General features: G+C 37.1%; 2 protein-coding genes across 3 annotated transcripts; one reads left to right on the forward strand and one right to left on the reverse strand.

The window, feature by feature from the left end:
• Positions 1–1,139: 1,139 nt before the first annotated feature.
• Positions 1,140–5,588, forward strand: LOC147319036 (nectin-4-like). Of its 2 annotated transcripts, XM_086309970.1 has the most exons (8): positions 1,149–1,249; positions 1,467–1,547; positions 1,636–1,717; positions 1,880–2,230; positions 2,555–2,657; positions 2,966–3,000; positions 3,092–3,144; positions 3,294–5,588. In XM_086309970.1, the coding sequence occupies exons 3-8, from the start codon at positions 1,654–1,656 to the stop codon at positions 3,450–3,452; spliced, it is 765 nt and encodes a 254-aa protein (XP_086166096.1). In that variant the 5' UTR covers positions 1,149–1,249; positions 1,467–1,547; positions 1,636–1,653; the 3' UTR covers positions 3,453–5,588. The 2 variants fall into 2 exon arrangements, with proteins under 2 accessions (XP_086166097.1, XP_086166096.1); XM_086309971.1 differs by having other exon boundaries at positions 1,140–1,547.
• Positions 5,589–13,206: 7,618 nt separating this feature from the next.
• LOC147319037 (nectin-3-like protein) lies at positions 13,207–15,851 on the reverse strand. Its single transcript, XM_086309972.1, has 6 exons — positions 15,555–15,851; positions 15,063–15,404; positions 14,605–14,704; positions 14,264–14,298; positions 14,130–14,163; positions 13,207–13,988 (listed from the first exon to the last, which is right to left on the reverse strand). Exons 1-5 carry the CDS (start codon positions 15,616–15,618, stop codon positions 14,135–14,137), a joined length of 570 nt encoding a protein of 189 aa, XP_086166098.1. The 5' UTR covers positions 15,619–15,851; the 3' UTR covers positions 13,207–13,988; positions 14,130–14,134.
• Positions 15,852–17,036: the final 1,185 nt, after the last annotated feature.

Raw genomic sequence — 17,036 nt, forward strand, 5'->3', positions numbered from 1 at the left:
AAGCTAAAAGCCACGGTGGGAACTAGGCTTGCGTTGTTGAGCCAGTCAGTATGCTGCAGCCACACAAAAATGAGGTAGTATTTCAGCTGATCTTTATAACTTCCGTAATCACAAGTGGCAGTAAAAAGAAACCAGTCTGAGCCTAGAGCTCAGTTTAATATGTCACTGCCCACACTAGAGTTGAGCAGATAGTCAGGCAGAATGAAGAACAACATGCGGATGGTAATGCCGTGTAAATAACTGAGTTAGATAAATAAAGTCTGAACTCACACATGAAACTCATTTATAGACTCACTGAGTCCATGAGTCACCACAGGAATTGATGTTGCATGTGTGTTTTCTTTAATCTTTCTTTCTCTTATCATTAATTAAACCTTGTCAAGCAAGCAGGTTGACAGTCAGAAGTGAGGATGTTGAAGTCACAGACATGTACTACCCATCAAACCACAAGCAAACAGCAGACATGTCAACCACTTCATCCACAGTTTTGAAAACCTTGTCACCAGCAGTAACAGTCAGGCTTTTGCTGTTTTCAGTCTCTGTAGTAAAATACAGTCCTCAAGGTAGTTTTATGCAATATGTTCATATGCCCATGGACACATTTTTCAATGCAAAGTCAACCTTTAAACTTTAAAGTTAGGACAATCCACATGAAGGTTAAATACAGAGATCTATTCTGTGTGCTGAAAAAACAGAAGTGTATAATACCCCCCATTTTTGTCACATGCAAATCCATATATGTATGTGCCCTAAAAAACAACCAATGTTACCACGTCCGGCAGTTAATATTTATTGTTAAAGTGATGTTAACTTCCTTCAAATAAAGTGGAACGAAAGCGCGGACATTTCTACACCTGCAAATGTTTCATTTATGTAATAGAAAATGGAATAGTTCGAGCCCTACATCCTCAAAATGCTCCCACAGGCTCAAACTGGGATTTGGCTAAATGCACATGTGTTTAAGCATTTTATCAGCATTTTTCTCATGTGGCAATAAAACAAAGTCAGCATAGCTCAGTATCTAACTGAGATCACCCTGATTTGACCACACGAGGTCCCCGTTGAGCAGAACATGAAAGGAGGCAGAGAGGAGTAACCTGACATCATGCTCACTACGCAGGAGCTGAAAATCACAAAGTTAAAGATCACTGTGTAATGGTTCGGGTACACAATACATTTCCAGTTAGAGTTCTGATGGATGACAAATTGGTTTCTGACGTGGCTGTGCCGTTCTTTCTCCCCTTAACGGGTAAGTTTTTTTTATTTGAATGTATATTTTTCTGGTGGATAGCTGTAGGCAGATACATTTATTTTTTAAAAAAGGAAAGTTTCAACCCACCCCAAGTTTCATTGCGTCTTAGTCAACAGAGTTATTTTGAGTCTGTGGTTTTATGGGAAATGTCTCGTTTTGCTTTGTTAAGAACTTAAATCAGCCTATGTTCCTCTTTGCAAACTCTTTTTTTCAGTGGTCGAATATTTCAGTCTAGTCTCCAGGTTTTAGCCTTGGACTGAACTAAAAGGTTACGGATCCCTCTGTTTGTAACTCTGTAAGTTTCTTTGAGTTTATCTTGAAAGCTGACGTACCTAATCAGAGATCCTGTATGATTTGTAAGTTTTCTTTTTCTGTGTTGTTAGTTCCTGTTGTTGTGTACAATGAAAATGTGCAACGGACGATCTCACCTGCTGATTCAGCTAATTTACATTACATTTTTCCCAGGTAAGACCCAGTTTTATGTTTTTACCAGATTTTCTAAAACACTCATGCTATGCTAGAAATGCTTGAAAACATCATGAATAAATACCAGTTTGAAACCTGATCTCTTTTCTATTTTCGTCTCTCTTCCCCCTCATCTTTCTGTCGTCATTTACCTTTTGGCAGTTTTTGTGGCACAAAGAGTCGAAGTCTCACCTGAAGTGACTGGATACATTGGAAATGATGTCACCCTGAGCTGTCAGTTAATCCAAGGACCAACACATACCAATGTTACTCAGGTTCAGTGGGCTCTCCAGGATGAAGAAGGAACAGGAAAAAAGAAAGTCACTCTCATTGTTTTCAACACTATGTTTGGAGTGAATATTTCTGAGAGTCCACTGAAGGAGAGAGTGGCGTTTGATAAACATTCGTTGATAATTAAGGCTCTAGAAATGAAAGATGCAGGATCCTATATCTGCAGCATTTCCACTTTTCCCAGTGGTACATTTGAAGGAACCACCAAACTTGTTGTTCGAGGTAAGACTGTAACTGCTTTTATACACTGATATAAAACAACATTTAATGTTATATATGAGGTCATATTTATTCAATTCAATCTTCAAAATTTGGCTGACACAAACCAAACATTCAGTTTGAATAACTTTTTTCTGCTTTTGTGTCGTATTCATTTTAACATCAGACATTTTTACCAACATCTAATATTACTCATGATTAAAGTTTCCATGTTTAGTTAAAATGTTTATGCTGTAAAACATGAAAGCTAGTTTTTGTTAGTAGGCTGGTTTAATGTTAGTTTGATGTTAATGAGTTGTGGACTATAATCATACTTTATTCCGCCAGAAACGAAACCACTGTCAGCAGGAATAGTTCTTCCTATAGTGACTGCTGTCTTGTTGCTGTTAGCGATCATGGTGGCCATGCTTTATTTCATCCGCATTAGAAGGTGAGTGTATGTTCTCGTGTGTTATTTATATTATAGAGACTACTGTTGACTGAATCATATTTGAGGGATCCATCGTCTTTGTGGCCAAAATTCACCATAAAGGAAGGAAATCCATTTTATGGTCAAGACTTTAAGACTTAAGAAACTTTAGACTGTGGGAAGCTGTTTGCTGTTTCTGTTTAATTGCTGTTTCACGGACCAAACAGCAATTAAACTATAATCATCAGATTGATCAAAACTTATAATTGTAGCTAAAAACCAAACTTCTCTTCTAAATCACCAAAATCACTTTTGTCTCGTTTGCTCAGACGCCATTCTTCCGCTGGGTTTCGTTTCGTCATTGGTAAGAACATGCACAACAATTTCCACTAATTGGTTTTGTAAATACTTAAATTATTTTAATTTTTCTGTAACGAAACATGTATGTCTTTCAGATACGACTGGTCCAGAGAGAGAGTCGCAATCATCTGCAACTGAGAGAGACCAGGTGAGCTCCATGGTTTGAGGGTCCATTTTTGAACTTGAATGAATACGTTTTGGTCAGATACATTTAATTTATATTTATGCTGTTGTCCTGCCATAGTTTTTTTTAATTACAAGAGAGCAATTATCATGTTTTCTTACATGTCTTCACAGGATGTGGTGTACTCTGACATCAAAGTGAAACCGTCCAGAGATGCCTCTCCTTTAACCAATTACAAACTCAGAGAGAGCGTGTATGTTGACGACGTCACGTACTCCGAGGTCATAGTTTCTCGTCAACCCAAATCAGACACAGAGTGTGTTTACGTTTAGCATTTTTATCATTTTCTGTTGTGTTTTTGTGTTGCTTTAGTTTGTTATTGTGATAAAAAAAAATTGCCTGATGATAATATGAACACTTGTTTAGGTGTTTAGTCGTAACCAAAGGAATATTTTGGCCTCATGGTTTCATGTGTGCATGTGCTAGAAAAGCACCCACAGGCTGCAAGTCAGAGGACTTATCAGTGTTTGATCTAGTCTATCGCATCTGCTCTATCACTGCATAAGAAAAAAAAATCATCTAATTGCAACAAAGAAATGCAAAGTTGTGTCGACCAGAGATCTTTAATATCCAGCCAGTCATTGCTGGTATCTTTCACGCAGGTCTGAATCCACTTTAAATGGCTGAACCAGTAAAACAACATGATAAATGTTTAAAATTACAGAAAAAGTTATGATAGTTCACTGAGGCTGTCCTGTAATTATAAAATATGTTATAAATTCTAAATATGTTCATTTAATGTGGGCTCATTAATAATAGTTTAATCGTTTACCTCTTTGGCAATTACATTGGTATAGTATGGGTGTGGCCAGTCTTTATCAATAGGAAAAGCTGTAAATCGTATCAAAGTTGAAATTCAAAATCTATGCACTTTTTGATATTTTCCGAAACTGTCCTGTGGGCCAAATTTAAGTGTTTGCTGGTTCGATTCAGGCCCCTGGGCCTTATGTTTGCCACCCACGACTTTATTCAGCTGTTTTTGCAGGGAATAGATGCAAGCATTCGCAATGAGCTGCTTTTTGCAAACCTCTAAAGTGTTTTGAATGTAAACAACTTTACTGGAATGAAATGAAACACCTGCATGGTGATCTCCACCACTACAGCAAAAAAAACTGCACCTGATGTTAACTCTGCAGTCTATCGCTGCATTTCTGCAGGACGGTTCAGTTACATGAAGCAGTCCATTCGTGCTTGCTAACCTGACATTTCCAGTGTTACGTGGCCATAAAAGTAAAATTACCCTGCAGAGAAGTTCTGTTCCTGACAGCGGCACTGACAACATTCAGTGAGAGTTCCTATTACACTTCAGCAAAACATGAAAGGAGGAAGATTAAAAGAAATGGAAGATAAACATAAAAAAAAAAGTTACACAATCAATGCAGAAGTAACTGGGCAATGCAGAAACCAGAAACAGAAAGGTTCAACAAAGTTCTCCAGTAAAATCAACTGCACTGCCTGTTGCCTTTATTGAATTTATTCATATTATCAGAGTTTATTACAGCAGGCATAAACCAAAATCAATAATTGTAAAGATCAGCACTGTATGTTATCCAGCTTCATAACTTATAGTTAAAGTTGAGGTGCTGTACTCTGCCCAGTGTCCTGTCTGCTTGGGTCTGTGAAAAATATTACTCAATATTACTGTCACAACCCCGTACGCAGGTGTTGCGTCGTGAGCATAGTTTGTGACAAAAACTGGTTTGCAAAAGTGTCTGTCGTGGTGGAAAACTGAGCTTAACACCTTGACTATCGAATGCTACTTTCTAGCATTTCCTGTCAGCGTTATTTGGTTGTGGGTGTGAAAATGTTGAACACAAGATGTGTACACATGTGACGTCTCCAGATTCACTCTGTGCTGTCAAAACAAATGTAAACTTTTTTTTCCATAAAATCTTATATCAAATGTTTATATTTATTTTCATTGTGTGATATTTGAAAGTTGTGAAATTCGATTGCATCGATGTAATGCTTTAGAGATCATGTTCTCCAGTAGACTTCTGTTAATTCTGCACATGGTTATTTGTGGTTGTTGATCTTGATACAGTTGCAGTTTAAACCTTTCCATTTTCACCAAACTAATTCTGTGGTTTTCCTTTTCTGCTATGATGAGCTCTGTCTTGACAGGAAACTGATGTCAAAGATAAGACAAGGCAGTTTAAGGAGTGCGTTATGAAAGTCATTCCATATCAGATTACCAAGACGTGAATAAGTAAACCCAGCAATATTTTCCCACTAGAAGTGAAGACACATGATGAATGTACTACTGAGAATGCGTCACAGGGACACCCATTCATGAGCTATGTTGTGATGTGTAATAAGAAACAAGGAGGACGAACAACAAGCAAACCTGGGTGTTACAGAAGGAATTAGGGTTTTCTTAGTCATTTTCGTCTCTTCTGTACTTGTCTTCCTCTCTCATTTTAAATGTTTCATGTTTCTTAAATTTAAAAGAAATGCTAATTAAATTTTTTATATACAGCTTACAGTCTGGCCCTTTACTGTAATCCAACTTATCACAAAAAACGTTTGAGTCTGGTTGTGTGGTGGGGAAAGTGCATTTTGTTAGGTGGAACTGTTTATATCTGTTAATACAACTATCTAATCAGCCCATCATGTGACACCAAATCAGTGTATTTAGGCATGTAGACAAGGTGAAGATGAGCTGACTTTAAGTAACTTAAATGTGGCATAGTTATTAATAAGGTATCATGATAAGATCCTTGTCGTGCCTTTTTCTGATGATAATGACAAGCATTGTGGCTGGTACCAACTATCAGCCCAAGTAGTTCAGCAGTAATCACCGGTGTTGGTCAAGTAATTTGAAAAAAGTAATCAGTAACTAATTACTGATTACTTCCCCAAAAAAGTAATCCAGTTACTTTACTGATTACTTATTTTCAAAAGTAATTAATTACTTAGTTACTTAGTTACTTTTTAAAAACACGATTTACAACCTGAAGAGGTGATAAAGCGATAGAGCTTTCAGCCCAATTCTACTTTTTCTACATACTCCATCATACAAAATGTAATCAAATGGAAAAGTCTCTTTTTTTAACTTGTTTTATCAGTTTTAATCTTTTAACTTTATGCATCAAGCAAAAATTTAATTATATGCAACATTCTCTGAGTTGAATAAATTAGTTTAACATTTAAACCTATTTTCTACACATTCCAGCACATAAAATAAAATATTTTTTGTGTTTACACTCACTCTTTCAAATAGATGCAAGTAAAACACAGCAGAAAATAAATAACATGAAAGACTAGCGGTCCTGTTGCTCTATTTTCACATGTAAAGCAGGAGTGGCGTAGGCGGAGGTTTACCCTGGTGCAGGTGTGCCGCAGCGGTCAGTTGAAGAATCCGCGAGTTTCTCTGTGAGTTTCCCATTACGTGGAATCAAACTCAAAGTAAGGTCAGTACTTCCACGCTTTAAATGCTGCACGCTCATACTCTCTCCCACACTTGATATATTATCCATTGTTGATCTGTTGTGACGAACTTCGCACTCACTTACGTCACTGTCATGAGACATTCTCGCAAAAAAAATCACGGTTTTAGTAACGCAGTAACGCAGCGTTCCTACGGGAAAGTAACGGTAATCTAATTACCGTTTTTGCAATAGTAATCCCTTACTTTACTCGTTACTTGAAAAAAGTAATTAGATTACAGTAACGCGTTACAAGTAATGCGTTACTGCCCATGTCTGGTAATCACCCATGCTGAGCTCACTAGCTTGCCTTGGTAAGTCTTATATTGAATGTTCACCTTGTTAGGGGGGAAGAAGAACAACAATAAGACAAATTTGAATATAAATTGTAATATAAGCTCACAGTGTTGATCACTTAATAAAAAATTTAAAACACTCTCTTACTGGATGTACAATCAGGTGCGGAGCTAAAGGGTGGATGGGATGTCCCTCACTCTGCGCACTCAAACCAGTTGTTGAAGCCCACTGGGGGTTACATGCATCCTCAGAGAACTGGATTTATGATCTGTAACCACTATTTTTCTAGCAAATCTGTTTATGGAAATATTTCTTTGAAGCCTTTATATACTAACACAAGTGGAGTTGCACATAGTAATTACTATGATTCAAGCTCATTTCTGATCCCTTGATCCTACAATGTCACCATGATCGTCACCTGTCCAAAATGTTGAAGTGACAAGTTAACATCGTGTGGTTATGTCTGCAACACCACAGTAGTTAAAAAAAAGCAACAATCAGATTTTTACTTAGTATCACAAGTTTATTATGGTTTACATGGTTCATTATGGTGTATTTCTATATAACCATCAGCACTGCAAAAGCAGGTTTATAAAATAAAAGTTACAAGAAATAAACAACAAGACATTCAATGCACACACACACACTATACATAATATATATCTATAGATCGATAGATCGATAGATATGTATACACACACACACACCATACATTATATTTTATATATATATACTGTATATATATATATACACACACACACACACATATATATATATATATATATATATATATATGCGCCAGATGGAAAAGACACACATGAAATATTTACATATTAAATATTCAGTCTAGACACACACTGTGCACTATTTTCTTTTCTAAATGAGCCTCTTCTCAACTTCTCGTCTTTGTCTTTCCCTTTCCTATCCAGTCCAGTCTGTTCTGATTGTAATAACTTAAAAGTAAAAAAGAAATAAATACATAAATAAATAATAAAGATCAAACAAACTATGACAAAAAGAAGATGACTTGCAAATTGCATAGTGTTGCTGATTTTGTCCACTTTCAAGTAAACATAGAGTCTGTCAGAAAGAAACAGATCTCACATTATGGGAATATGTGGCAAACCAAGAAAAGGAAGAAGTATTTGCAAAGAGAAAGAGTCAAAGAGAAGTTCTACTTCCTCATCACCCAGTTTGAGCTTTATCAGATCATAGATGGTAGAATCATTCAGTAATTAGCCTCAAAGATGGGGGTTAGAATGGGCCCTCAATGCCTATTAGATTGTCATGAGATTTGTTATCATTCATTCAAATGGATGATCACACACAGTAATACTCCAGATCTGGAATAAGCACTTCAAATATAACGTTAACACTGCGTAACAAATTCATTCGCAAAGGTATGAACCCATCTTTGTGCTGCTAGCTTAAAGTTACTGTCACAGTTGTCACATGTTTCTCATACAGGAAGTCAGTCACAGTGAAAGTAAATTGGAAACATTTACATTATGCAAAAATTGCCAGACTATCTGAAGTGAGCAATGACAAACCAGTTTACAGTAAACATTTGCTGTCCGAAGTTTTAAATACCCTAAAAATTAAAAGCCAAAAGCACATCTTTGTGACTATGATGAAAAGTTCATAATCAGGTTTTGGGTCAGGCTACATTGTGACTGTTTCTCAAATACTTATTTTGCAAGTTTCTTTGTGTTCATATCTCAGGGTAAAGATGGTTTACAGTCTTACAGTCCCTAATGTAGAAGCCCTGGATTGTGTGTAAGGAACGACGGTGTGGAAAATCCACACGTATCTTTAAAATTCTCTTTCCATTACTGATGTAGTAATTTTTACTTTGCTGTGTTAGGCTCCTTGGGTTTGGACCCAGTGTCTTGACTTTATGTAGGTTTTTTATTCATTCCTTTTATTCGTTCTATTATATGATTATATTTTAGTTCTTTATTGCTTAGTCCTTTGGTTTTTGGTATTTTTCCCCTCTGCTTCCTACTTTAGTTATTTATGTTTCTAGTTCTTTGTTCCTTCGTCTGGTTAGTTCCCTTTTGTATCAAGTCTGTCTTGATCTTTTGTCTCCATGTTTGTTTCTCTGTCTGGTCTCCGTCACTGTATTTGTTTACTTTTCTGTCAGTGTCAAGTCAGCAATTTCTATTTCCTGCTTTACTTTGACAGCTTATGTTCCTGTGTCGGCTATAGTCTCGACTGTGTGTCCTTCTTAAAGTCTTAGTTTAGATGTCTGGAAAGAAGCTTCACACACTAATCAGGGATTATTACCAGCTGTTTTCATGTGACAAAATAGCAATATTCCTAATGTTATATTATTAAAAAAAAAATCATTCCATCTAAATATTTTACTGAATTTCTTAACACACAGCTCATATCCAGTAATGGAGTATGTAATCCACATTTATGTAATGAGCAATTATAAACCTGAGAAAGCAGAAATATTTTACTGTTTGTTGCCATTTTACGGGAAATAAGGAAGCTGGTCTTTCCATAGAAACATAAGCCATCAAAAAGTATTTGGTGGTTAAAATGGGACAAATTGCATGATATATGTTGTTTGTTTTGAATTCTAACATGCCATTGACCTTCAAAAAGCTGTTCAGACACAGCAATGGGCCAGATGTGACCCGGGGGCCATTCAGTGCTCAGGTTTCCTCTGAACAGATTCATCCTGCCTGCTCTCCATCACTCCATCTGTAAGGAAAATCTCTCCCAGCCAACAACTCTCCTGGCATTTATTCACTTACCTGGGATCATCTGATTACCTGATTGTTTTCTTAGAGTTGTAGGTAGTTTTCTGTGACTTTGCACAGGCTGTAGTAAAAAAAACAATTGTAGTCTTTTATCTCTCTCAGTATTTTGTCACCTTTGACTCTCTTGTGTAGAACATTGGGTAGCGACACTATCACAGTCCTGTTTGTGCGTGTTGCAGCATTTTTTACTGTACAAAAACCAAACGTGGTTACAAACTTACCATACTGCTCTAAGCCTGATGAACTGTCTCACTCACCTGTCAGTTTTCAAACATTTTTTCACAGTGTCAGTCTGTGGTTGTGAAAGTGTCTGCTCACTCGCTGCTGTCAGAGCATTTTCTTTTCTTCATATGTCATAATGAAAGTCAGTACTTTATTACATTTGCAATCTGTGCTGTGAAAGTGTGCGAGATGTTTCTGTTTGGTTTTTATTACTATTTCTATTAATAATAACTGAATTTCCTTGAACTGTAGAGTTTTGTCATGTCTTTGTGAAAGTATTGGTGCAGTAAGCTCTTCAGTGCTGGACAGAAACTCAAAGTAGTACTTTTATTGAAGTATGCTGAGACATAAGACTTTCCATTATATTTCTCTGACAATTATTCTTGTTAGTTATTTGATTGTATACTGTTAGATCATTAAAAGTATATATGATTATATATCAAACAGATTTCACACAATTTATTTTAAAAAAGCAGTGTGTTTTTCCACCACACTAGTTTAATTTTTATAAGATATTTCAGAAAGCAGCACATGGGTTAGTTTGACTAATATATCCAGCAAGTGTAAGTTTGTAAAGTTTATGTAACATACCATCCCCCCCACAGACTACAATAAAAATAAAAATGAGCACTGAAACTAATAAAGATGAAATGAGCAAAGCTAGATTAGAAACAGGGGGAAACTGAGAATTAACAAAAATGTGTTAACAGTGACCTTAAATCTTCCAGTAGTTGCCGAGATATTTCACTATTTCTGACAAAGTTTCATACATTTAAATGCCACAATTGTCTATGCTAAATATAATTGCAAATTAGATGAGATTAATGAGATTTCACCAAAAGGATGGACAGATAAGTCAACTTCTAGTGTAGCTTTAAAGAAAATTATAGATGTGTTTTGCATGATTTAGTCAGTGCATTGCAATGCAGGAAACTACAAGTAAACTCAGATGAGATTAGCAACACTGCTTCAGCTGAAGGCAAAAGTAACACTAATAAACACTCATTACAACCAAGGTACACTGAAACACACAACACAAAACCACACCGGGTGCCACTCCCGTCAGCTGAGAACAGAAACTAAAGCTACAGTTTATATATTCACCAAAGTTGAACAAGTGAGGAAATTATGAGTCTTGAGTTCTGCTGTGGCATTGAGATGGTGGGTCAGAAGTTGTCATAAGAAGAAAGCATGGATCTATTGCACCTCTTATAATTGGTTCTGGCTGGTGCTGTTATAGGATTAAATTGCAGTAGCATCAGTAACTTCAGGATTTGATTTATACAGAAAACTTCACCAATGATTTTTCTGTTCTTCTGTTTGCATTAACTGCAAGCTTATATGACATCTGTCTAAATGCTCCTGATGTACGTTTTGCCTTGAAACATTTCCACTTCAACCGGATTGTTTCTGTAATTGTTCAAGGAAATGCACTCCCATAATTATGAGTTCAGGAAGCACCACCCTGATAAACACAAGATATCTGAAAACTCTTGGGGAACAAGAGAGAACAAAGCATCATCTGTGACATCCTTCATGACCAACATGCTCGCTGGGTGTCACCTTGCTGAGTCATTAAAATTTTGAAGCTGGAAATCAAACATGAGATGTGGAATCTTGTCTGTATATATGCCCCAAAAGCTGGATGCAAGTTAGATGAGAGAGGGGAAGTCTGGAGTAAGATGAATGAAGTGGTGCAGAGTATTCCCAGAGGGGAGAGAGTGGTGACTGGGACAGACTTCAGTGGACATGTCAGTGAACTGAACAGAGGTGATGAGAAAGTGTTGGACAGGCATTATTTTAAGGAGGAGGAATTGGGATGGACAGATGGTGGTGTATTTTGCATAAAGAAAGGAAATGGATGTGGTGAAGAAAAGGGAGGAACATAAAAGTGGAACAAGGTGCAATCTAAAAGCGATAGCAAAGTGGTGTCAGGGGAGAATGAAGCTAGACAGCGTCGAATGGGAGTGTGTGTAGGATCACTTTGGAAACCAAGAAGAGGACGAGAGTAATTATAGGATAAAATTGTTGGTTAAACGTTGCACAGAGTTTGGGGAGGAGTATAAACAGGCTCTGAGTGGTATGGAAGTGTTGCCAGCTAGAGCTAGAGCAGGAGCAGATGAAAGAGAGCAGGAGACATGAAGAGAATACATGTATGTGAATGAAAGTGAGGGAACTGAAATGATAAAAATGTAAGAATAGTGCACAAGATACGTGAAGAAGAGATTGGAGGAAGGGTTGAGTGGTTGGAGATGAGAGTCCGGGGGATTTGTGACAGGAGGACAGCAACAAGAGTGAAGTGTGATTTATGATTTATGGTTTGAAGACTGCATTGACAAAAAGACAGGAGGCAGAGCTGGAGATGCTGACATTTTCATTGGGAGTGAGCAGGATGAACAAGATTACAAATGAATATATCAGAGGGACAGTTCAGGTTGACAGTTTTAGAGGTAAAGTTAGAGAGGCAAGGCTGAGATGGTTTGGGTGTGTGCAGAGGAGGGATAGTGGATGTACTGGACAGAGTATGCCAAAGATGGAGCTGCCAGGCAGGAAGAAAAGAAGAAGACCACATAGAAGATGTGAAGAAGGACATGCAGAGGGTTGGTGAGACAGAGGAGGATGCTGGGAATAGAGTCAGATGGAGTAAGAGGATCAGCTGTGTATATCCCTGAAATGAAGCAGCTGAAAGAAAAAGAAGATAGTTTCCCATGTACAGTTTCATCAGTGATATTGTGTAAACACACTTTATTGTCATGTCTGAATGCTATTTACTTTACACTAGGCACACATATTTTGCAGGCAATTTTCCAGACGCCATAAAGTTTGATTTTGTGTCTGTCTTTAAACTAGTGGTGACACGGTTTGTACTGATTGGTTGCAGAGTTGAAGGGATTGACTGACTTTGCTTTGACATGTATGAAAAAGGTTTCAATTTTTTTTGTGTGTCTTTTGCAGAGATGATTCTGTTATGAAAAAGCCTCAACTGTTTTGAAAATGACACAAATGATACAAATGATGTTGTGCAGCAATTTAACAGTCAAGTCAAGTTAAGTTTTTATTTGCATAGCACGTTTAAAAGACATCAAATGTCGGCCAAAGTAGTCAAAATAAAAAGAGAAATTATAATAAATGAGGTAAAAAAGATTACAAGACATTCATTTATACACAAGCATACTCATTATATGCAAATGTCTAACAACCATGTGTGTGTGTGTGTGTGTGTGTGTGTGTGTGTGTGTGTGTGTGTGTGTGTGTGTGTGTGTGTGTGTGTGTGCGTGTGTATATATATACACATACATATATGAAGATAGGGAGGTCTTCAAGTTTGATTTGAACACTTCCAAATTTAAAGGCTAATTGCATTACATCAATTGAGCACATGAGGTCCCCATTGCGCTGAAGCTTGTTCTGCAATCTGCATGAGCCAGTAGCAGAACAAGCTTCTACTGGCTCATGGAAGAAATATTCACAGCCAACAATTGATTTTGGAACCAACAGCCAAAAGACTCAACTAAAACTTTTGATTGCAAATAGCCCTCAATACCTTTCACAGAGGTACACCATCAGGAGAAACAAACCAGGCAAATATATGGAGCGCCGTGGTGGCCAATCATATATTGCAGTGACAACTCTAACACCCATTAAACCTTCCACATTTTGGGCCACTGCTGCCCCAAAACACCTTTAAGTGGTGTCCCTTCTGGGAATGTGCAATGCAGGAGTACTTCCTGTGACTTCCTCTCTTTAGGCAAATTGTGAAATTGTAAATTGAAAAACTTTGCTGTAATGCAAAGATTGGCCAATGTTTGCTCTAAACCACCGAACCAAGCATGCATTTACTACCCTTTCGGCAGGCATGCATTGAGACAAGAAAAAAAAAAAGCTTTAAGGGAAATATAGACCAGTAGCATCTTGTAGGCTTTACTTTATGTATCCATTGCTATGAAGATGTAACTGTTGTAATGAGTAATGTAAAAGAGTATCTTCATTTGAAGCGTAACATCCTGAGTCTCTTTATGCTTGTCAGCGGAGGATGAGGTACATTTCAGGATGGTTTGAACTCGACATCACTGCAGAAAAGATCTTGTACCTGCACGTGTAACAGTTCAGTACTTGCTTTTATTCTCTTTGTTTTCATCAGGTTGATTTCAAATTTGTTTTTGTCAAAGTAACTAAATTTGAAAAAAAAAAATGAGCTAGAAATCTTAAATTAAACCAGCTGTGAGCTCACCTCTTTCAGTCTAACATCACTGTTTCAACTGTATCTGAAAGACAGAATCGTTTTATTAAAACGAAATGAAACGAGACTAAAGCCATAAAATAAATTGCTGCTCTGTATTAGAAATTCAGAGAAGTAGAACTCACCTGTGTAGACCCGATGCTCAAAGACAACGTTACGTCTGAGTGATAAAAATAGAGATTTGTGATTGGCTATGGTTTCAGTATCTGATTTCAACTGTAAATGTTTAATTAAATACATTTAAAAAATGCTGTTGTGATACTAATATGTCATGATAAAATCCTCATCCTGGAGTTTTATGATTGGTTACCTGATTTCAGCAGTGAATTTTCTCAGCTATAAATATTGACTTGCTGACAAACGTTGCTCAGTAATATTTAATAATGACACATTTTTGGTCCTGGTAGAAATATGCTTTCTAACAGCTCACAGACACAGACAGACACATACACACACTTGTACAAACCTTATTCTTCTTATTATGAAATAAGTCGTGGCTATCATGGCCCCATTTATCAGCAAGAATACTCCAAAAGCGATCAGTTTTGGTAATCTCGCCATCTCACCTTGGTATCGTTATGGGAGAAACACAACAATAAGATTATAACCTCAGACACATGATGTAAGGTAATAGTTCTGATGTTCCTATTTAATAATTCAAACCTATGAGAGTAACTGTTTTTCAAACAAATCATGTTGTTGAACTATTTCCATGCAGCCTTTGTTCCTAAATATTTGCACGGATGTGACGAGGTTAGCACAGTCGCCTCACAGTAAGATTACAATCCCATAGTCCAAATGCATCCTTTCCAAATGCATGGGAATTAGCAAAAGTCAAAAGTATAACTTTAGCAAATGTTGAGGGTTCTTTAAAAATATTAATTTAGTGTTTCTGAATCAAGCAGATCAGATAACTTTACTTACCTTCAACAACAAGTTTGGTGATTCTTTCAAATTTACCACTGGGAAAGGCGGAAATGCTGCAGGTGTACAACCCCGCGTCTTCCATTTCCACAGCCTTAATAATCAGCGATTGTCCTGCCAACTTCACCCTCTGGCTCAGTGGAGAATTGGGAATATTCAACCCAAGCTGACTGTTATAAACAATAAGGGGGACTCCCTCTTGCTCTGGTTGCAGGAGAGTCCACTGAACCTGAGTAATATTTGTATTCTCTGGCTGATGGTTTAATTGGCAGGGCATGGTGACATCATTTCCAATAAATGCAGACACTTCAGCCGAGGCTTTGAGTTGTTTTGCACCCAGAACTGCCAAAATTAAATTGTGACATGGTGGCAAAAAGTTAGGGCTAAAAAAGCTGCTTTTTTCCACTATTATTTTAGTAATAACGTTAATTCTAATAACATTTATTCTAGAATATACTGTGCAGAAAATAAGTACAAACATAAGAGTCTTACCTGTGTGTAATGAAATGTAAATAAGCGTGAACAGCAGGTGGGATATTCTGTTGCAAATTTTCATTGTGCACAACAGGCAGCGGACAAAAAAGAAGACGTCTTAGGAATCACAGTGTTCCTGATTTGGTCCACTTTGATGTTAACACAAAGTCTGGCAGCAGGAGACTCAAATTGATACAACATGTGGCAAACACCGAGAAAAAGTGTTGGCAAAGAGAACCACAATGACAAAGTGTGAGTAAGCACACAGAGTTCCTCTTTGTCCAAACCAAACAAAGAACAAAGCAAAATTAAAATTAAATTAAAACAACACAACCAAAAGAGAATTTAGAAGTAAAAGAATAAATAAATCTTTAATTGGAGATTTTGTTTTTTATTTGTGTTTTTTATTTGATGGGATGGAAGGAAATAAGAAAATAAGTGTTCAACAGATTGTGATGTGTAATAGTTCTGTTTGTAATTATCAAGTTTTATATATAAAACTTAATTTTTCCACAATTTAATTTAAAAAGCCAAACTTTAGATGCATATAATCTATAGGCATTAGATCCAAAGTGGAATAATTAAACCCCTTTTTGATGATTATGGCTTCATTAAAATCAGGAAATAGTGTCTCAAATCTTTAGAACAAGTTCCACAAAAACTTGTTTACAATACAGAAGTGTCCAACTTGTGAAAAGTTTATTTATTTATATGCTCACCACTACTTCATCAGTGTGCCATAGCATGAAGATGATCAGCATGAGGCACTGGGTGTTCTGACAGAGGCCTTACGCTCAACTGTAATTCGGAGTCGGGTGTTTCTCATCTTCCTCTTGATAACATGTCGCAGCTTCTCTGTGGGGTTCAGTTCATGTATGTTGGATGCTGCGTCCTGCTGGAGAAAGGAAATCAGCATCTTCATAAAGCAGGTAAAGCCATGAAGTAAGTGTCCTGGTAGTTGGCTGTGTTGACTGTGTATTCACTTTAGACACATCAGCAGATCACATGGCACCCAAAATCATCACAGACTGTGGAAACTTCACACTGGACTTCAAACACTTGGATTCTGTGACTCTCTGCTCTTCATTCAGACTCTAAAATTTGATTTCCAAATTAAATGCAAAATTTCTTTTCATCTGAAAAGAAGACTGGATCACTGAGGACCAGTTCAGTTCTTCTCCTCAGCCAGGTGAGGCTTGTCACATTGTCCCTTGCTCAGCATTACTGGTTAACATGACTTTCCTGAAGATGTCTGTGTGTGGTGACTCTCGATGCACTAACACCAGCCTCAATTCAATCTTTATGAACCTCTCGCAAGTTCTTCACTCAACTTTTCTTGACAATTGTTTCAAACAACAGACATCACTGTCACCTTTCCAAGAACTAATTAAAATACTTCCAATGTACCTAAAAGACAGTCAGTATATTTTGGTACAGCGCTCTGCAAACAGCCTCTTTAGCTATGACCTTACCACCTTTGTGGAGGGTCTTGATGACCGT

This window comes from Aulonocara sp. 'chitande type north' Nkhata Bay, linkage group LG11 (genome assembly GCF_057382095.1).
Source record: "Aulonocara sp. 'chitande type north' Nkhata Bay isolate Kocher_YH1m ecotype deep benthic linkage group LG11, A_spYH_male_GT1.1, whole genome shotgun sequence".
NCBI classification, from domain to species: Eukaryota; Metazoa; Chordata; class Actinopteri; order Cichliformes; family Cichlidae; genus Aulonocara; species Aulonocara sp. 'chitande type north' Nkhata Bay.